The sequence below is a fragment of the Salmo salar genome, chromosome ssa12 (assembly GCF_905237065.1).
Source record: "Salmo salar chromosome ssa12, Ssal_v3.1, whole genome shotgun sequence".
Taxonomy (NCBI): Eukaryota; Metazoa; Chordata; class Actinopteri; order Salmoniformes; family Salmonidae; genus Salmo; species Salmo salar.
This window is the reverse complement of record NC_059453.1, coordinates 99,132,100-99,153,961: the sequence shown is the minus strand read 5'-3', so window position 1 is coordinate 99,153,961 and position 21,862 is coordinate 99,132,100. Positions and strand designations below refer to the sequence as shown.

Sequence of the window (21,862 nt, the reverse complement as noted above, 5' to 3'; positions counted from 1 at the left end):
TGAACGCAGCCCCGCAGCCTAATGAACGCAGCCCCGCAGCCTAATGAACGCAGCCCCGCTGCCTAATGAACACAGCCCCGCAGCCTAATGAACACAGCCCCGCTGTGAGTCGGGCGCAGCCTAATGAACGCAGCCTAATGAACGCAGCCCCGCTGTGAGAGTCGGGCGCAGCCTAATGAACGCAGCCTAATGAACGCAGCCCCGCTGTGAGAGTCGGGCGCATCCTAATGAACGCAGCCCCGCTGTGAGGTCGGCGTATCAGCCTAATGAACGCAGCCCCGCTGTGAGAGTCGGGCGTATCCTAATGAACGCAGCCCCGCTGCCTAATGAACGCAGCCCCGCTGTGAGAGTCGGGCGTATCCTAATGAACGCAGCCCCGCTGTGAGAGTCGGGCGTATCCTAATGAACGCAGCCCCGCTGTGAGAGTCGGGCGTATCCTAATGAACGCAGCCCCGCTGTGAGAGTCGGGCGTATCCTAATGAACGCAGCCCCGCTGTGAGAGTCAGCGTATCCTAATGAACGCAGCCCCGCTGTGAGAGTCGGGCGTATCCTAATGAACGTATCCTAATGAACGCAGCCCCGCTGTGAGAGTCAGCGTATCCTAATGAACGCAGCCCCGCTGTGAGAGTCAGCGTATCCTAATGAACACAGCCCCGCTGTGAGAGTCAGCGTATCCTAATGAACGCAGCCCCGCTGCCTAATGAACACAGCCCCGCTGTGAGAGTCAGCGTATCCTAATGAACGCAGCCCCGCTGTGAGAGTCAGCGTATCCTAATGAACGTGAGAATCCAGTGGTGTAATGCTGTGAGAGGCGTATCCTAATGAACGTGTGAATCCAGTGGTGTAATTTAATCATTATAAAAACACCTCTTTACAATCACCTTCTTAGAAACATCAGTAACACTTTACTAGACACCCAGTGTCATAACCTGTCATGACATGTTCATAACCTGTCATGACATGTTCATAACCTGTCATGACATGTTCATAACCTGTCATGACATGTTCATAACCTGTCATGACATGTTCATAACCTGTCATGACATGTTCATAACCTGTCATGACATGTTCATAACCTGTCATGACATGTTCATAACCTGTCATGACATGTTCATAACCTGTCATGACATACTTAGACCTGTTGTGACATATATTGTGTTATTTTAAGGCTGGTTATAACACCTCCATAAGGGTCCAAACCTACAACACAAGGCAAAACATACCATTACATCAGAGACTACTGGTGAACAGGTTGTTAAAATGTTACATAACATTCTCTGAAATTGCCGTCAGACATGCACCTTCCCCAGTGCTCTGTTTCTGATGACTGGGATGAACACAGGAGCAGATTTCAGGAGCAGGACAATCTCTTTTCCACTGATGACTGACGTAAGGACATGTACGTGATACGACTATCTGGCGTATATGGTTATGACGGTCATAATGCTTCATGACAGTGTTATAAAGTGTATTTTCTACAAGTTACTTTAAAAACCAGGAAAAAGAAATACGACTAAAAGACTTAAATTGAAATAAACTTTTCAAACGAAAGGAAACTTCTTGGCAGGGAAAAACACATTTTTAATAAAATGTTGGTTTGGACACTTACGCAGGCGTCATAACCAGCCATAAACTAACAAAATGTCACGACATGTGTAAATATACATCATGAGTGTTATGACAAGTTATGTCAACAGTTATGAGATGGTTATATGACAGTGTCATAACATGTTATATGACACTGGGTGTCTAGTGTTACCCGAAATATCTGTTAACCCAACATGTATGTACACATTTATATACGCATGTCAAATATAGCATTAGTACGATATCTAAAAAAATAAATAATTTAAATACAAAAACGCTAGACAGCAATGTCCTATGTATTTATACTGTACACCTAAGTGTTATATCTTAGGTTTCAGAGTGCGCATCCAAAATGGCACCCTATTCCCTATTTAAGGCACTACAGCGTCAAAAGCAGTCCACTATATAGGGAATAAAGGTTCTATTTCAGAGCGAAACGTTGGTTTTAATCCAGTCATTCTAACAAAGTTACTAATCAGATCAGTGGTTAGTTTCTCCATCTGCTCGTTCCAATGTTCCTGGATCTGTCCTGAAAATGGTCCATCTAGACCTCTATGGGCCCTGGCCACTGGTGTCCATCTACACCTCTATGGGCCCTGGCCACTGGTGTCCATCTACACCTCTATGGGCCCTGGCCACTGGTGTCCATCTACACCTCTATGGGCCCTGGCCACTGGTGTCCATCTAGACCTCTATGGGCCCTGGTGTCCATCTACACCTCTATGGGCCCTGGCCACTGGTGTCCATCTAGACCTCTATGGGCCCTGGCCACTGGTGTCCATCTACACCTCTATGGGCCCTGGCCACTGGTGTCCATCTAGACCTCTATGGGCCCTGGCCACTGGTGTCCATCTACACCTCTATGGGCCCTGGCCACTGGTGTCCATCTACACCTCTATGGGCCCTGGCCACTGGTGTCCATCTACACCTCTATGGGCCCTGGCCACTGGTGTCCATCTAGACCTCTATGGGCCCTGGCCACTAGTGTCCATCTACACCTCTATGGGCCCTGGCCACTGGTGTCCATCTACACCTCTATGGGCCCTGGCCACTGGTGTCCATCTAGACCTCTATGGGCCCTGGCCACTAGTGTCCATCTACACCTCTATGGGCCCTGGCCACTGGTGTCCATCTAGTCCTCTATGGGCCCTGGCCACTGGTGTCCATCTACACCACTATGGGCCCTGGCCACTGGTGTCCATCTAGACCTCTATGGGCCCTGGTGTCCATCTACACCTCTATGGGCCCTGGCCACTGGTGTCCATCTACACCTCTATGGGCCCTGGCCACTAGTGTCCATCTACACCTCTATGGGCCCTGGCCACTGGTGTCCATCTAGACCTCTATGGGCCCTGGCCACTGGTGTCCATCTAGTCCTCTATGGGCCCTGGTGTCCATCTACACCTCTATGGGCCCTGGCCACCTGTCGTGAATAAGGGGCCATTGAAGACAGAGTTTGCTGTTATACAGCCCCCGCCCAGGCAAACCCAGACCCCCGTCCAGGCAAGCCCATGACCCCCGTCCAGGCAAGCCCATGACCCAGGGACCCCCGCCCAGGCAAACCGGCGACAAAGGGACCCCCCCATCATATGTTAGCAAAAACATTAAAAAGTCACATCTTGTATCATCACGTAAATAATAAACGGCAAGCAGAAGTAAATCAACATTTTCAAATGAATAGATTTGGTAGACGGTTTCATTATTTTGAACGACCTGCAGTTAATTGCAAGAGGATGTGTAAACTAACCATCTATTAGAAAAGGCTAAGTCACTTTCTTCCACTACAAATCTACCATTCCAGTGTTTTACTTGCTATATTGTATTTACTTTGCCACCTTGGACTTTTTTGCCTTTACCTCCCTTATCTCACCTCATTTGCTCACATTGTATATAGACTTTTCTACTGTATCATTGACTGTATGTTTGTTTAACTCCATGTGTAACTCTGTGTTGTTGTATGTTGTCGAACTGCTTTGCTTTATCTTGGCCAGGTCGCAATTGTAAATGAGAACTTGTTCTCAACTTGCCTACCTGGTTAAATAAAGGTGAAATAAAAAAAATAAAAAAAATCTTGGCAACGTAGAAGAAGAAGAAAAAAAAAATGGTATGGTTGGAAAAACAATGTGTTAAATTAGGTTTACATTTAGCCCGAAAGAACATTGGTCCGTTTTAAAAGCTAATTTCCTGCCATTCTAATACAGTGTCCCTGAACGCCTTGTTTTGGGAATTTGATTTTCCAGGACTGTCTAGCTTTTATTTGATTGCTAGTTCTGAAAGATGGTGTTATGTAAAAAAAAAATTATACATACAATTCAATATTCTTTTTTTTTTTAATGCTTTCTATCTGGTTTTTGGTCGTTTAAAAAGTTGATACAAGCGATCTTTCCATCCCGAAAATGACCACTTAAAACGGTCTGCCTAATCATTTTCTATACAGAAAAAAACCCTGTAAATTAGCACCAATGACTAATTTCTTCCATATTAAAAAGGGATAGTTGGAGATTTTGGAAATTTAGTCATTTATCTACTTTAGTAGTCGGATTAACAGGAACAGCTTGCATACTAACTGTTCCTGTAGATTTCCAGTCATTGCGCTAACGTTAGTTAGCATTGACTTGTGAAACTACCTCTGACTTCCTTCATGCTGGCAGCAGAGACAAACATGGTATCCGGGATGGTATCCTGTTGTAGCTAGCGATAGTCATAAAATCATTTTTCACCCCACAAAAATATTTGTACATACATTGTGGACCCCCTGCAGTACCTCAGACCCCATTTTGAAAACCCCCATCCTGAAGCACAGCGTGATTACCTCGAACCCCATTTTGGAAACCCCCGTCCTAAAGCACAGCGTGATTACCTCGAACCCCATTTTGGAAACCCCCATCCTGAAGCACAGCGTGATTACCTCGAACCCCATTTTGGAAACCCCCTCCTAAAGCACAGCGTGATTACCTCGAACCCCATTTTGGAAACCCCCATCCTGAAGCACAGCGTGATTACCTCGAACCCCATTTTGGAAACCCCCGTCCTAAAGCACAGCGTGATTACCTCAGACCCCATTTTGGAAACCCCCATCCTGAAGCACAGCGTGATTACCTCAGACCCCATTTTAGGTGTCAGGCCTTTTATATTAGGAGATACTGTTCATTTTAAAATGGCACACTAATAGTGCACTGCTTTCGACCAGGGTCCATAGGAAGTGCACTAAATAGGGAAAATGGTACCATTTGGGATGCCTCCCATGTAATGTCCCAGGACCAGTATATCTCTCTGAAACCCCATGTAATGTCCCAGGACCAGTATATCTCTCTCTGAAACCCCATGTAATGTCCCAGGACCAGTATATCTCTCTGAAACCCCATGTAATGTCCCAGGACCAGTATATCTCTCTGAAACCCCATGTAATGTCCCAGGACCAGTATATCTCTGAAACCCCATGTAATGTCCCAGGACCAGTATATCTCTGAAACCCCATGTAATGTCCCAGGACCAGTATATCTCTTGAAACCCCATGTAATGTCCCAGGACCAGTATATCTCTGAAACCCCATGTAATGTCCCAGGACCAGTATATCTCTCTGAAACCCCATGTAATGTCCCAGGACCAGTATATCTCTGAAACCCCATGTAATGTCCCAGGACCAGTATATCTCTGAAACCCCATGTAATGTCCCAGGACCAGTATATCTCTCTGAAACCTCATGTAATGTCCCAGGACCAGTATATCTCTCTCTGAAACCTCATGTAATGTCCCAGGACCAGTATATCTCTGAAACCCCATGTAATGTCCCAGGACCAGTATATCTCTGAAACCCCATGTAATGTCCCAGGACCAGTATATCTCTCTGAAACCCCATGTAATGTCCCAGGACCAGTATATCTCTCTGAAACCCCATGTAATGTCCCAGGACCAGTATATCTCTCTGAAACCCCATGTAATGTCCCAGGACCAGTATATCTCTCTGAAACCTCATGTAATGTCCCAGGACCAGTATATCTCTCTCTGAAACCCCATGTAATGTCCCAGGACCAGTATATCTCTCTGAAACCCCATGTAATGTCCCAGGACCAGTATATCTCTGAAACCCCATGTAATGTCCCAGGACCAGTATATCTCTCTGAAACCCCATGTAATGTCCCAGGACCAGTATATCTCTCTCTGAAACCCCATGTAATGTCCCAGGACCAGTATATCTCTCTGAAACCCCATGTAATGTCCCAGGACCAGTATATCTCTCTGAAACCCCATGTAATGTCCCAGGACCAGTATATCTCTCTGAAACCCCATGTAATGTCCCAGGACCAGTATATCTCTCTGAAACCTCTGAAACCCTGCATCTGAAATAGCACCCTATCCCCTATATGGGGAATTCCTTCTGAACAGAGCTCTATGGGCTCCCTAGGGTCATGGTGCCACTTGGGATGCATGTTCTGTTTCAACCTCCAGCTATACCGCGCAGCCACGCCACCATGCAGCCAGCCACGTACCACGCAGCCACGCCACTATGCAGCCAGCCACCATGCAGCCAGCCACGCCACCATGCAGCCACGCCACCGCGCAGCCACGCCACAATGCAGCCAGCCACGTACCACGCAGCCACGCCACCATGCAGCCAGCCACGTACCACGCAGCCACGCCACCATGCAGCCAGCCACGTACCACGCAGCCACGCCACCATGCAGCCAGCCACGTACCACGCAGCCACGCCACCATGCAGCCAGCCACCATGCAGCCAGCCACGTACCACGCAGCCACGCCACCATGCAGCCACGCCACCATGCAGCCAGCCACGTACCACGCAGCCACGCCACCATGCAGCCAGCCACGCCACGCAGCCACGCCACCATGCAGCCAGCCACGCCACGCCACCGCGCAGCCACGCACCACGACCATGCAGCCACGCAGCCAGCCACGCCACACGACCAGGCAGCCAGCCACGCCACTACTGAAAGGCTGGTCGATGTGCAGAAAACATTTGCTAAAAACACACCAGCAACTTTTGGCATTTGAATGAAAACACAGAGCTGTAGTGCACTATATAGGTCAACAGGATGCTGTTTTGGGACGCATCTGCGCTGCCGTTTGTATCAGTGCCAGAGAGAGTCTTACTAGTACCTACGACCCCTGGTCCCTGCTCTCTCAGCCTCAGTGAGATGTCACTTCCTACTTCCTGCTTCCTGCCATGCGCTTCATGAGATCAGTATGTGCACTCCATTTCACCAGGGCCCTACAGGGAATAGTGTGTCATTTGGGATGCATCGATAACCAATGCCTTTAAACACCCTTCATCATCCCAGCCCACCGCCCCCCCCCTTCATTCAGGTCTAGAAAACCAAAAAAAATACATGCCATATTATGTTTTGTTTTTAAAAGAGAAATCTAAAAAAGGATAAGTTTCTCAGTTCAGTTCATTCAATTGTATTATTATTATTATTATTTCAGTTCCACAGCAGCGGTCGGTCTGGGGGTACAAGGAGGGTTTAGGGTCCAGGTACAGGGGAGGGAGGGAGGGGGGTAACAGCCAGACAGCACAAGGCCAGGCGGCGGAGGGAGTTGCTATACAGGATGGAACACCAGAGTACAGTCTTCTCCGTCTCTGTCCCGGCCCAGGAACAGGCTCTGATTGGCCAGTTCCTCCAGGTTGTCTAGTTCCTGGTTGTCGGGCTGTGTCCGTCTCAGGTAGTGGTTGACTATCTTATAGTCCAGTCTGCTCTGGTGAGAGATGCTCTCGTAGGGTTTAGGGTCCAGGTCTAGGATGGACACGGAGCACGTGAAGCGAGGCTTCATAGGTTGGATCTCCAGGCTCTGGTCCAACCTACACGCAGGAAACATACCGGAAATCTTTAAGAATCTGTAAAGTATTATTTTATTCATTTTTTTTTTTTAAACTTTAAAAAAGTAGACAGACAATAGCAACAAGCACAGTGAAGAGCACATTTGTACACTTTAAAAGCAGGGTTGGACAACCCTAGGTGTAAGGTGTCCTGGTGTGCATGCAGGGTGTTGTTCCAGCCCAGCAGTAAGAGTTCTCACCCGTCGTCTTCCCCACAGGTTGCTATGGCGACCATGATGGAGCAGTCCTTGGCTGTCATGGCAACTCTGTACTGGTGGACCTGATGGGAAGCAGCCATATTATACAACATTATATTACATAAAACTGCATATATCATATTATATACATTGACATTTCAATGGAAAAACGTATTATATAAAATTGCATCTAAAATGGGAAAACACACCAGCCACAAAAAGCCCCTCATCAATTCAACTGATATTTAAACAGTCGTCTGTAAAGAAGCAAGAGACGTCACATTGGTCATGAAGAAGAGATCCTCACCTTCCCTACAGCGTATTCGATAGAGCCGTCGTCTTCAGCGGGACAGTTCTGGACCTTCTCCAGGAAGCTGGCATTGTACGGCCCGTCCATCTGAAGCCTGCATCTGGAGGAGAGAGAGGGCGTCAGTCCCCGTAGGTCCGCTCTGTGACATTTGCATTTAAATGAATGATCCATATATTGGACATGTCAGACCACGATTCCAGTAGAGACTACCAGACCACGATTCCAGTAGAGACTACCAGACCACGATTCCAGTAGAGACTACCAGACCAGACCACGATTCCAGTAGAGACTACCAGACCAGACCACGATTCCAGTAGAGACTACCAGACCACGATTCCAGTAGAGACTACCAGACCACGATTCCAGTAGAGACTACCAGACCACGATTCCAGTAGAGACTACCAGACCACGATTCCAGTAGAGACTACCAGACCACGATTCCAGTAGAGACTACCAGACCAGACCACGATTCCAGTAGAGACTACCAGACCACGATTCCTGTAGCGACTACCAGACCAGACCACGATTCCTGTAGAGACTACCAGACCACGATTCCAGTAGAGACTACCAGACCACGATTCCTGTAGAGACTACCAGACCAGACCACGATTCCAGTAGAGACTACCAGACCACGATTCCAGTAGAGACTACCAGACCACGATTCCAGTAGAGACTACCAGACCACGATTCCAGTAGAGACTACCAGACCACGATTCCAGTAGCGACTACCAGACCAGACCACGATTCCAGTAGAGACTACCAGACCACGATTCCAGTAGAGACTACCAGACCACGATTCCAGTAGAGACTACCAGACCACGATTCCAGTAGAGACTACCAGACCACGATTCCAGTAGAGACTACCAGACCACGATTCCAGTAGAGACTACCAGACCACGATTCCAGTAGAGACTACCAGACCACGATTCCAGTAGAGACTACCAGACCACGATTCCAGTAGCGACTACCAGACCACGATTCCAGTAGAGACTACCAGACCACGATTCCAGTAGAGACTACCAGACCAGACCACGATTCCAGTAGAGACTACCAGACCAGACCACGATTCCAGTAGAGACTACCAGACCACGATTCCAGTAGAGACTACCAGACCACGATTCCAGTAGAGACTACCAGACCAGACCACGATTCCAGTAGAGACTACCAGACCACGATTCCAGTAGAGACTACCAGACCACGATTCCAGTAGCGACTACCAGACCAGACCACGATTCCAGTAGAGACTACCAGACCACGATTCCAGTAGAGACTACCAGACCAGACCACGATTCCAGTAGAGACTACCAGACCACGATTCCAGTAGAGACTACCAGACCACGATTCCAGTAGAGACTACCAGACCACGATTCCAGTAGCGACTACCAGACCAGACCACGATTCCAGTAGCGACTACCAGACCAGACCACGATTCCAGTAGCGACTACCAGACCACGATTCCAGTAGAGACTACCAGACCACGATTCCAGTAGAGACTACCAGACCACGATTCCAGTAGAGACTACCAGACCACGATTCCAGTAGCGACTACCAGACCAGACCACGATTCCAGTAGAGACTACCAGACCACGATTCCAGTAGCGACTACCAGACCAGACCACGATTCCAGTAGAGACTACCAGACCACGATTCCAGTAGAGACTACCAGACCAGACCACGATTCCAGTAGAGACTACCAGACCACGATTCCTGTAGAGACTACCAGACCACGATTCCAGTAGAGACTACCAGACCACGATTCCAGTAGAGACTACCAGACCACGATTCCAGTAGAGACTACCAGACCACGATTCCAGTAGAGACTACCAGACCACGATTCCAGTAGCGACTACCAGACCACGATTCCAGTAGCGACTACCAGACCACGATTCCAGTAGAGACTACCAGACCACGATTCCAGTAGAGACTACCAGACCAGACCACGATTCCAGTAGAGACTACCAGACCACGATTCCAGTAGAGACTACCAGACCACGATTCCAGTAGCGACTACCAGACCACGATTCCTGTAGAGACTACCAGACCAGACCACAATTCCAGTAGAGACTACCAGACCACGATTCCAGTAGAGACTACCAGACCACGATTCCAGTAGAGACTACCAGACCACGATTCCAGTAGCGACTACCAGACCAGACCACGATTCCAGTAGCGACTACCAGACCACGATTCCAGTAGAGACTACCAGACCACGATTCCAGTAGAGACTACCAGACCAGACCACGATTCCAGTAGAGACTACCAGACCAGACCACAATTCCAGTAGAGACTACCAGACCACGATTCCAGTAGAGACTACCAGACCACGATTCCAGTAGAGACTACCAGACCACGATTCCAGTAGCGACTACCAGACCACGATTCCAGTAGAGACTACCAGACCACGATTCCAGTAGCGACTACCAGACCACGATTCCAGTAGAGACTACCAGACCAGACCACGATTCCAGTAGAGACTACCAGACCACGATTCCAGTAGCGACTACCAGACCACGATTCCAGTAGCGACTACCAGACCAGACCACGATTCCAGTAGAGACTACCAGACCACGATTCCAGTAGACTACCAGACCAGACCACGATTCCAGTAGCGACTACCAGACCAGACCACGATTCCTGTAGAGACTACCAGACCAGACCACGATTCCAGTAGAGACTACCAGACCACGATTCCTGTAGAGACTACCAGACCAGACCACGATTCCAGTAGAGACTACCAGACCAGACCACGATTCCAGTAGAGACTACCAGACCACGATTCCAGTAGAGACTACCAGACCAGACCACGATTCCAGTAGAGACTACCAGACCACGATTCCTGTAGAGACTACCAGACCAGACCACGATTCCTGTAGAGACTACCAGACCAGACCACGATTCCTGTAGAGACTACCAGACCAGACCACGATTCCTGTAGAGACTACCAGACCAGACCACGATTCCTGTAGAGACTACCAGACCAGACCACGATTCCAGTAGAGACTACCAGACCACGATTCCAGTAGAGACTACCAGACCACGATTCCAGTAGAGACTACCAGACCACGATTCCAGTAGAGACTACCAGACCACGATTCCAGTAGAGACTACCAGACCAACACGATTCCAGTAGAGACTACCAGACCACGATTCCAGTAGAGACTACCAGACCACGATTCCAGTAGAGACTACCAGACCACGATTCCAGTAGAGACTACCAGACCAGACCACGATTCCAGTAGAGACTACCAGACCACGATTCCAGTAGCGACTACCAGACCAGACCACGATTCCAGTAGCGACTACCAGACCACGATTCCAGTAGAGACTACCAGACCACGATTCCAGTAGAGACTACCAGACCACGATTCCAGTAGAGACTACCAGACCACGATTCCAGTAGAGACTACCAGACCACGATTCCAGTAGAGACTACCAGACCACGATTCCAGTAGAGACTACCAGACCAGACCACGATTCCAGTAGAGACTACCAGACCAGACCACGATTCCAGTAGAGACTACCAGACCAGACCACGATTCCAGTAGAGACTACCAGACCACGATTCCAGTAGAGACTACCAGACCACGATTCCAGTAGAGACTACCAGACCAGACCACGATTCCAGTAGAGACTACCAGACCACGATTCCAGTAGAGACTACCAGACCACGATTCCAGTAGAGACTACCAGACCACGATTCCAGTAGAGACTACCAGACCAGACCACGATTACTGTAGCGACTACCAGACCACGATTCCAGTAGCGACTACCAGACCAGACCACGATTCCAGTAGAGACTACCAGACCACGATTCCAGTAGCGACTACCAGACCACGATTCCAGTAGCGACTACCAGACCACGATTCCAGTAGCGACTACCAGACCACGATTCCAGTAGAGACTACCAGACCACGATTCCAGTAGAGACTACCAGACCACGATTCCAGTAGAGACTACCAGACCACGATTCCAGTAGAGACTACCAGACCACGATTCCAGTAGAGACTACCAGACCAGACCACGATTCCAGTAGCGACTACCAGACCAGACCACGATTCCAGTAGAGACTACCAGACCACGATTCCAGTAGAGACTACCAGACCACGATTCCAGTAGAGACTACCAGACCACGATTCCAGTAGAGACTACCAGACCAGACCACGATTCCAGTAGAGACTACCAGACCACGATTCCAGTAGAGACTACCAGACCAGACCACGATTCCAGTAGAGACTACCAGACCACGATTCCAGTAGAGACTACCAGACCACGATTCCAGTAGAGACTACCAGACCACGATTCCAGTAGAGACTACCAGACCAGACCACGATTCCAGTAGAGACTACCAGACCACGATTCCTGTAGAGACTACCAGACCACGATTCCAGTAGAGACTACCAGACCACGATTCCAGTAGAGACTACCAGACCACGATTCCAGTAGAGACTACCAGACCACGATTCCAGTAGAGACTACCAGACCACGATTCCAGTAGCGACTACCAGACCAGACCACGATTCCAGTAGAGACTACCAGACCAGACCACGATTCCAGTAGCGACTACCAGACCAGACCACGATTCCAGTAGAGACTACCAGACCAGACCACGATTCCAGTAGAGACTACCAGACCACGATTCCAGTAGAGACTACCAGACCAGACCACGATTCCAGTAGAGACTACCAGACCACGATTCCTGTAGAGACTACCAGACCACGATTCCAGTAGAGACTACCAGACCACGATTCCAGTAGAGACTACCAGACCACGATTCCAGTAGAGACTACCAGACCACGATTCCAGTAGAGACTACCAGACCACCACGATTCCAGTAGAGACTACCAGACCACGATTCCAGTAGAGACTACCAGACCACGATTCCAGTAGAGACTACCAGACCACGATTCCAGTAGAGACTACCAGACCACGATTCCAGTAGCGACTACCAGACCACGATTCCAGTAGAGACTACCAGACCAGACCACGATTCCAGTAGAGACTACCAGACCACGATTCCAGTAGAGACTACCAGACCAGACCACGATTCCAGTAGAGACTACCAGACCACGATTCCAGTAGAGACTACCAGACCACGATTCCAGTAGAGACTACCAGACCAGACCACGATTCCAGTAGCGACTACCAGACCACGATTCCAGTAGAGACTACCAGGAACACCAATCAGATCATGTGTAAGCCTACATGAGACTGATTTGCAGGGTTAGAGAGCACACGTATTCTGATTACAAAAAAAAAAAAAATTATCTGTTAACTTACAAGAAAATAATACTTCTGAAAAAAACTAGCTGATTACTTGTTGGATGACTTCAGAGAGGATGTTGGTAAAATACAGTAATACATTATGACATTGACATTATAATTCATTATGACACCTTTGTTCTGAATGACGTGCAATTTATCAAATTCAATCATTTCAAATGAGTTTTTGCGTGATATTCACCTCTTCCTCTCCGTTTACACAACAGAGCTTATTTAAAGAATATTTGTATATTATATATAAATATATAAGGCCATACGGCCCAGCCCTAGCTAAGAATGTACCAGCAGAGCGAGATGGGTCCGAGGGATCCTTATTGTCACCTAAAAGTAACTGAAAGTAATCCGATTACATTACTGAGTTTGTGTTATACAAAAATGGAGGTTACTGATTACAATTGTATTACCATAACTAGTAACTAATGTATTACATTTAGAAAGTAACCTACACTTGTGATTTGACCGTGTCTTAGTACACGCCAAATTAGTTCATGAATTTACACAGTACATCTAAATACTTCACTGGAGAACAGTACAAAAAACATACGACATTACAGTTAAGGTACACTTCAATATGGCCGCCGGTCCCCCCCATGATAGAACAGTGATTTGAATGGGAAGGTCCCATTCATCTGGTTCAGGTTCTCACCTCTCTTTGGGGAACATCTGTAGATGCTGTTCCACTCGTTTAAAAAGGGGGCTCAAACCCTCAATGTCTAAATTATCCAACATCTGAGTCGACAGGATTTTGTCCAAGACACAATCTTTGGGTAGGCAGTGGTTACCTGAAATAAAAAGATTGATTAGACAAAAAAAACAAAAAAACAATACGCTCAGCGACCAGTTAATTTATTATTATTATCTAGTACTGGGTCGGACCCCTTTATGCTTCCAGAACAGCCTGAATTCTTCGGGGCATGGAAACGTTGCTCAATCGGTATCAAGGGACCTAATGTGTTCCAGGAAAACATTCCCCACACTATTACACCACCGCCACCAGCCTGTACCGTTGACACCAGGCAGGACGGGGCCCATGGACTCATGCTGTTTACGCCAAATCCTGACTCTGCCATCAGAATGACGTAACAGGAAGCAGGATTTGTCGGACCAGGCAATGTTTTTTTCCCCACTCCTCAGTTGTCCAGTGTCAGTGATCACCTGCCCACTGGAGCCGCTTCTTCTTGTTTTTAGCTGATTGGAACCCGGTGTGGTCGTCTGCTGCAGTAGCCCATCCGTGACGAGGACCGACGAGTTGTTTGTTCCGAGATGCTGTTCTGCACACCACTGTTGTACTGAACCGTTATTTGTCTGTTTGTGGCCCGTCTGTTAGCTTGTGTGACTCTTACCATTCTCCTTAGACCTCTCTCATTACCAAGCTGTTTTCTCTCCCACAGGACCGGTTCTGACTGGATGTTTTGTTTGTCCCACCATTCTCTGTAAAGCCTAGACACCGTGGAGCGTGAAAAGCCCAGGAGGACGTTTCTGAGGTACTGGAACTGGCACGCCTGGCACCGACGATCCCACCACACTCAAAGTTGCTTAGGTCACTGGTTTAGTCCATTGTAACATTCAACCGAACAGTAACTGAATGTCTTGATGCCTGTCTGCCTGCTTTATATAACAAGCCACAACCAAGTTACTCAGGGTCTGTAGGAGCGAACCGTTTGAACAGGGTGGTGTACCTAATAAACTGGCCACATTGTATACATCTTAAAGAGTTAAAAAACGGGCCATTCGTTGACATCACGCCCTGATGAAGACATAACAGGTTGATCCACATCTGTGAAGTCATTAGAAAACACTGCAGTGAAGCATAGCGTAAACCTGGTCCCCGTGCACCAGATCAGCCTAGAGCCAAGTCTCCCTGTCGAAGTCTCACCGTTGCGTAGCAGGTCCCGGTGCAGCAGGCTGGCTTCACACGTCACTCTGCCCTCAGACAGGTGTGTCTTCCTGAGCTGCCCGGAGCGAGGACAGTCCCAGGTGCTCAACAGGGCGCTCACGATCACCTGGATTAACTCATTCAGAACCACCTGGGGTTTAAAAAAATAATAATAAAAAAACATATTACTCAAATATCCTGTATTGTGTTGTTGTTGACAGAGTGACAACGACGTAAATATACTGAACAACAATATAAAAAAAAAAGATCCCAGGAATGTTCCATACACACAAAGAACATATCTATCACGTGTGTTTACATCCCTGTTAGTGAGCATTTCTCCTTTCCACCTGACAGGTGTGGCATTTCAACAAAGCTGATTTAAAACAGTATGATCATTACACAGGTGCACCTTGTGCTGGGGACAAGAAAAGGCCATTTAAAAATGTCTAATTTTGTTTTCTGATCCACGCCCCTACCTTTTTTTTTTTTTTTTAAAGGGATCTGTGACCAACAGATGCATCTGTATTCCCAGTCATGTGAAATCCATAGATTAGGGTTTAATGAGTATTTTCAAATTGACTGATTTCCTTATATGAACTGTACCTCAATAAAATCTTTGAAATTGTTGCATGTTGCGTTTATATTTTTGTTCAGTGTAAATAAACTTGCATGTGCAGGGTGAGTAGGGAAACGATGAAGGGGGGGGGGTGTTTTACCCATAATAACAAGGGCTGGACAAAGTATCCAACACAGAAACATTATACATCTGCTAACCAATTTCGACACCCAAATATGACCAAAATCCTGCTTGTAACCAGAAAACCCATCACCCACAACGTCACCCACAACAACCAACATTAAAAAGGAAAGTCAAACTTTGGATACCAACTTTACTAGACTGCTGCCTGCTGAGAAGGCTGCCACTAGGGAGGAAGTACGGTCGTAGATGCTGAGCCAATTCATCTAGGTCCTGAAACACGTCTGCATCATCATTACAGGTGTAGATACATTCTCCACCCTGGACAGATAGAGGAAGGTAAGATTTACAAACCCTGGACAGACGGTAAGGAAAGATAAAACCCTGGACAGACAGTAAGGAAAGATAAAATAAAAAATGTGCTGTAACTTATTTGTCAAGCCAATAGGGCTGGGAATTGCCAGAGACCAAACGATATGATATCACAATACTTAGATGCAGATTCTATATGTATTGCCGATTTTGTGATTCGATTCTCCAAACATATTGCTCACCATTACGTCTGCTGCAGAGTGATTCGATAGAGCCGTGAGAAAAACACGTTTTGTCCAGTCACGGAAATAAAGTGCTGAAAACATGTTGGCTTACTACTTAAAGACGGAGAACAAGCTATGAAGGGGAAAATACAGGAGTTTTGGTGCAGGTACAACCAACTAGGGCAAAAAAAAATATTATTGACAAAAGTAATATTGTGATATATCAACAATAATATCCCGAAATGCAACTATTGATTTTTTCCACCATCACTACAAGCCAATCAGTGTCCCCCCCTCTAGTTCTGCAGGGTCTATACTATAACAGAAATTAACCTACATCTTGGTTACCTAGACCGTGGCACAGGATAAATCACATTTCACTGGTCACGGTTAGGGGATATTATTGCGAGTGTATCGAAATGCTTGTTGGCATTCGGATAAAAACTGACCTTGGTGAAAGCAGGGATATCTGACATACCTTGAAAATGTTGAAGTTATTCTGTGGTTCCTCTATCAAGTGCTTGATGGCTAGAGACATTCTCTGTTTGTTCCTGGGCAGAGAGAATCAGGGTGAGTATTCATTTATCTTTTATTGACATGCTGTGGAATCAAAAACACCCCAACGGGATGTTTTAAAGAGCACCAAGCCCTACTCTAAACAGGGCTTGATATTGTTCCAACACAACGGGGCTAGTCAAAAATAAGAAAAAAAGGTCAAACAACCAGAATATAGATTTCAGTTGTCCGATTGGACACACACACAAAATATAAAATCACAAAATCAAACTCTGATCAGAATTGGATCAGGCAGTGCATCGTTGACATTGAGTAAATTGCCTATGTTCCTATAACCTATTTCAATAAATAGGTTATATTTACACAAAGCAAGAGAACAATGTAGACAGAGCTAACAGTCTCACCAAAGCGGCAGAAAATATAAGCTCAGGAAATATAGTTTCTCGAATGTTGGATGATCTGGGCCAATAGCTGAAGGGTATTTTTCTAGCGGAAACTCCAGTGTCTGTCTGATTGTTGTGTCAAACCCCTCAGTGACCTGGCCTATTAAACCCCTCAGTGACCTGGCCTATTAAACCCCTCAGTGACCTGGCCTATTAAACCCCTCAGTGACCTGGCCTATTAAACCCCTCAGTGACCTGGTCTATTAAACCCCTCAGTGACCTGGTCTATTAAACCCCTCAGTGACCTGGCCTTTACCTCAGTGACCTGGCCTATTAAACCCCTCAGTGACCTGGTCTATTAAACCCCTCAGTGACCTGGTCTGTTAAACCCCTCAGTGACCTGGTCTATTAAACCCCTCAGTGACCTGGTCTATTAAACTCCTCAGTGACCTGGTCTATTAAACCCCTCAGTGACCTGGTCTATTAAACCCCTCAGTGACCTGGTCTATTAAACCCCTCAGTGACCTGGCCTATTAAACCCCTCAGTGACCTGGTCTATTAAACCCCTCAGTGACCTGGTCTATTAAACCCCTCAGTGACCTGGTCTATTAAACCCCTCAGTGACCTGGCCTATTAAACCCCTCAGTGACCTGGCCTATTAAACCCCTCAGTGACCTGGCCTATTAAAGCCCTCAGTGACCTGGCCTATTAAAGCCCTCAGTGACCTGGCCTATTAAAGCCCTCAGTGACCTGGTCTATTAAACCCCTCAGTGACCTGGCCTATTAAACCCCTCAGTGACCTGGCCTATTAAACCCCTCAGTGACCTGGTCTGTTAAACCCCTCAGTGACCTGGTCTGTTAAACCCCTCAGTGACCTGGTCTATTAAACCCCTCAGTGACCTGGTCTATTAAACCCCTCAGTGACCTGGCCTATTAAACCCCTCAGTGGATATGACCTGGTCTATTAAACCCCTCAGTGACCTGGCCTATTAAACCCCTCAGTGACCTGGCCTATTAAACCCCTCAGTGACCTGGTCTATTAAACCCCTCAGTGACCTGGCCTATTAAACCCCTCAGTGACCTGGTCTATTAAACCCCTCAGTGACCTGGCCTATTAAACCCCTCAGTGACCTGGTCTATTAAACCCCTCAGTGACCTGGTCTGTTAAACCCCTCAGTGACCTGGTCTGTTAAACCCCTCAGTGACCTGGTCTATTAAACCCCTCAGTGACCTGGCCTATTAAACCCCTCAGTGACCTGGCCTATTAAACCCCTCAGTGACCTGGTCTATTAAACCCCTCAGTGACCTGGTCTGTTAAACCCCTCAGTGACCTGGTCTGTTAAACCCCTCAGTGACCTGGCCTGTTAAACCCCTCAGTGACCTGGCCTATTAAACCCCTCAGTGGAAACCTGGTCTATTAAACCCCTCAGTGGACCTGGTCTATTAAACCCCTCAGTGACCTGGTCTATTAAACCCCTCAGTGACCTGGCCTATTAAACCCCTCAGTGACCTGGCCTATTAAACCCCTCAGTGACCTGGCCTATTAAACCCCTCAGTGGATATGACCTGGCCTATTAAACCCCTCAGTGACCTGGCCCATTAAACCCCTCAGTGACCTGGCCCATTAAACCCCTCAGTGACCTGGCCTATTAAACCCCTCAGTGACCTGGCCTATTAAACCCCTCAGTGACCTGGTCTATTAAACCCCTCAGTGACCTGGTCTATTAAAGCCCTCAGTGACCTGGTCTATTAAACCCCTCAGTGACCTGGCCTATTAAACCCCTCAGTGACCTGGCCTATTAAACCCCTCAGTGACCTGGCCTATTAAACCCCTCAGTGACCTGGCCTGTTAAACCCCTCAGTGACCTGGTCTGTTAAACCCCTCAGTGACATGGTCTGTTAAACCCCTCAGTGACCTGGTCTGTTAAACCACTCAGTGACCTGGTCTATTAAACCACTCAGTGACCTGGTCTATTAAACCCCTCAGTGACCTGGTCTGTTAAACCCCTCAGTGACCTGGTCTATTAAACCCCTCAGTGACCTGGTCTATCAAACCCCTCAGTGACCTGGCCTGTCAAACCCCTCAGTGACCTGGTCTATTAAACCCCTCAGTGACCTGGCCTGTTAAACCACTCAGTGACCTGGTCTATTAAACCCCTCAGTGACCTGGTCTATTAAACCCCTCAGTGACCTGGTCTATTAAACCCCTCAGTGACCTGGCCAGTTGAACGCAGGTCAGAGTACTCCTGACACACTGTTTCACGATCAAACAATGAATAAATCTAACAGAGTTAGAGAAAGTTTCATTTTTTTTAATAACCCAAAAACATGGAAGGTCTTGAGGTAATAACGAAAGAGATAGCCATATATAAAAATCAAAAAAAGCTTAATGTTTAACAAACCTTGCAGTTGAGCAAAGCATTACAAGACAGACACGGTGAATGCATGAGGCCAGAAAATACTAATCTTTCCTTCCTATTGCGAACCAAAACAACCAAAAGCCTAATCCTACTAACTGAAATATCATAAAAGCATTAACACAAATTAAAGTTATGAAGAGTATTTTCCAAATTATTCTAATAGGTGTTTAATTTCTTAAAGTTACAATTATGTCAGTTGGAGTCTATGCTGTTGTCAATCACAGAATTATTTTGAATGACAAATATTTTAGGCCACAATAAGTGAAGTTGAACAAACAATATGAAGAAGGGAAAATGTAATGAGGTGTCAAAAGAAAACTGAGGCTACAGCGAAGGAAAGCTGAGGAAAGAAACACGTAGCTGGCCTTAAGTCTATCTCCAGATTATTCTAGCAATGTGCAACCTACTACAACACATAGTAGTAGCCTAGGCCTAAGAGAGGAGGAAAACATGGGATCAGTTTATAGTGGTTCAGTTCTGAGGACAGGAGAGTTGCTCTGCAGCCCATGATGATTTACAACCATCACAAGGTGCACAGCCAGCGAGACTCCTTGACTGTCACCTGCTCTATCTGCACGCTTCTACCACAGATAGACCCAGACTACTCCGCAGATAGACCTAGACTACTCCGCAGACTGACCCAGACTACTCCGCAGACAGACCCAGACTACTCCGCAGACAGACCCAGACTACTCCGCAGACAGACCCAGACTACTCCGCAGACAGACCTAGACTACCACACAGCTCTTTAGTACCACAGACAGACACAGACTACTCCGCAGACAGACCCAGGCTACTCCGCAGACAGACCTAGACTACTACACAGCTCTTTAGTACCACAGACAGACCCAGACTACTCCGCAGACAGACCCAGGCTACTCCGCAGACAGACCCAGGCTACTCCGCAGACAGACCCAGGCTACTCCGCAGACAGACCCAGACTACTCCGCAGACAGACCCAGACTACTCCGCAGACAGACCCAGACTACTCCGCAGACAGACCCAGGCTACTCCGCAGACAGACCCAGACTACTCCGCAGACAGACCCAGACTACTCCGCAGACAGACCCAGACTACTCCGCAGACAGACCCAGACTACTCCGCAGACAGACCCAGACTACTCCGCAGACAGACCCAGACTACTCCGCAGACAGACCTAGACTACCACACATCTCTTTAGTACCACAGCTCCACCATAGAGGAAAAGGCTACTAGAAAATAACTGGCTCCCCTAAATATCTTTTGTCAATGACTCCTTTTTCCCCCATCCATTATTTTTGGATGGCTGCTAAGGCACGATAGTATAGACAGTTACTTACATACTTCACTCATTTCAGTCACACTTTTGGCCGACGGGGTTGACGGACCTCTTTCGTTGTCGTCGGGACAAGTGACTTCAGCTTTCGGACAAGTAAAAAAAAAAAATCTACAAAAAAAATCTGTCCTGTTATCTGAAGGACAAGTGGCTAAAAAAGTGAAATGTCAAGCCCTCCAAGTATGCCACAAGGGACATTGATAACTGGGCAGGTGACGTGTACTGTTACTTACCCTGAGAACAGGTCCAAGGGACAGTAGTGGCTCAGCCGTTTCCACTTTCCATTGGCTAACTGTTTATTTAGAGAGAAGACCACAGTCAGTCAGTCTGTCTCCATCAGGTGCAATTCTACAATCCCACCACCAGGGGGCGAGATACTGAATACACAAGAACAGCCAACTTCCACAATAAATACCTACTAGAATATTTCAAACCCATTTCTATTCTTTGGTGTAACAAGCAGTAAAATTAAGCATATATGCAAATTAATTTATTTTATTTGTCACATATACATGTTTAGCGGATGTTATTGCGGGTGTAGTGAAATGCTTGTGTTTCTAGCTCCAACAGTGCAGTAATATCTAACAATTCACAACAATACACACAAATCGAAAAAAGTAGAAGGGAATTAAGAAATACATAAATATTAGGACGAGCAATGTCGGAGTGGCGTTGACTAAAATACAGTAGAATAGAATACAGTATATACATATGAGACGACTAAAGCAGTATGTCAACATTATTAAAGTGGCCAGTGATTCCATGTCCTGTCTATATAGATTCTCTTGTTCGATTTCATTATTAAAATGTAAATGTCATTTCTCAGTGAAGAACCCCTCAGCCAGTAAAAACAACAGATTCCTCCCACTCTCCCAAAAACACCAATCATCAACTCACCTTAAAATG

General features: G+C 47.0%; 1 protein-coding gene and 1 long non-coding RNA gene across 2 annotated transcripts in view; both read right to left on the bottom strand.

Moving 5' to 3' along the window:
* Positions 1–834: 834 nt before the first annotated feature.
* Positions 835–6,250, bottom strand: LOC106566245 (uncharacterized). Its single transcript, XR_006758119.1, has 2 exons — positions 1,119–6,250; positions 835–1,076 (listed from the first exon to the last, which is right to left on the bottom strand). It is a non-coding gene; the product is annotated as an uncharacterized lncRNA (long non-coding RNA).
* Positions 6,251–6,997: 747 nt separating this feature from the next.
* LOC106566244 (inositol-pentakisphosphate 2-kinase) overlaps positions 6,998–21,862 on the bottom strand; it is a 29,925-nt gene continuing 15,060 nt past the window's right edge. The window contains exons 6-14 of the mRNA XM_014134136.2: positions 21,854–21,862; positions 21,190–21,248; positions 16,801–16,873; positions 15,979–16,107; positions 15,087–15,237; positions 13,857–13,992; positions 7,928–8,030; positions 7,624–7,703; positions 6,998–7,405 (exon numbers count right to left, since the gene is read on the bottom strand). The exon at positions 21,854–21,862 is cut by the window's right edge and continues 81 nt beyond it. Coding sequence (XP_013989611.2) covers positions 7,147–7,405; positions 7,624–7,703; positions 7,928–8,030; positions 13,857–13,992; positions 15,087–15,237; positions 15,979–16,107; positions 16,801–16,873; positions 21,190–21,248; positions 21,854–21,862 — 999 coding nt within the window. The 3' untranslated portion in view covers positions 6,998–7,146. The remainder of the gene's footprint in view (positions 7,406–7,623; positions 7,704–7,927; positions 8,031–13,856; positions 13,993–15,086; positions 15,238–15,978; positions 16,108–16,800; positions 16,874–21,189; positions 21,249–21,853) is intronic.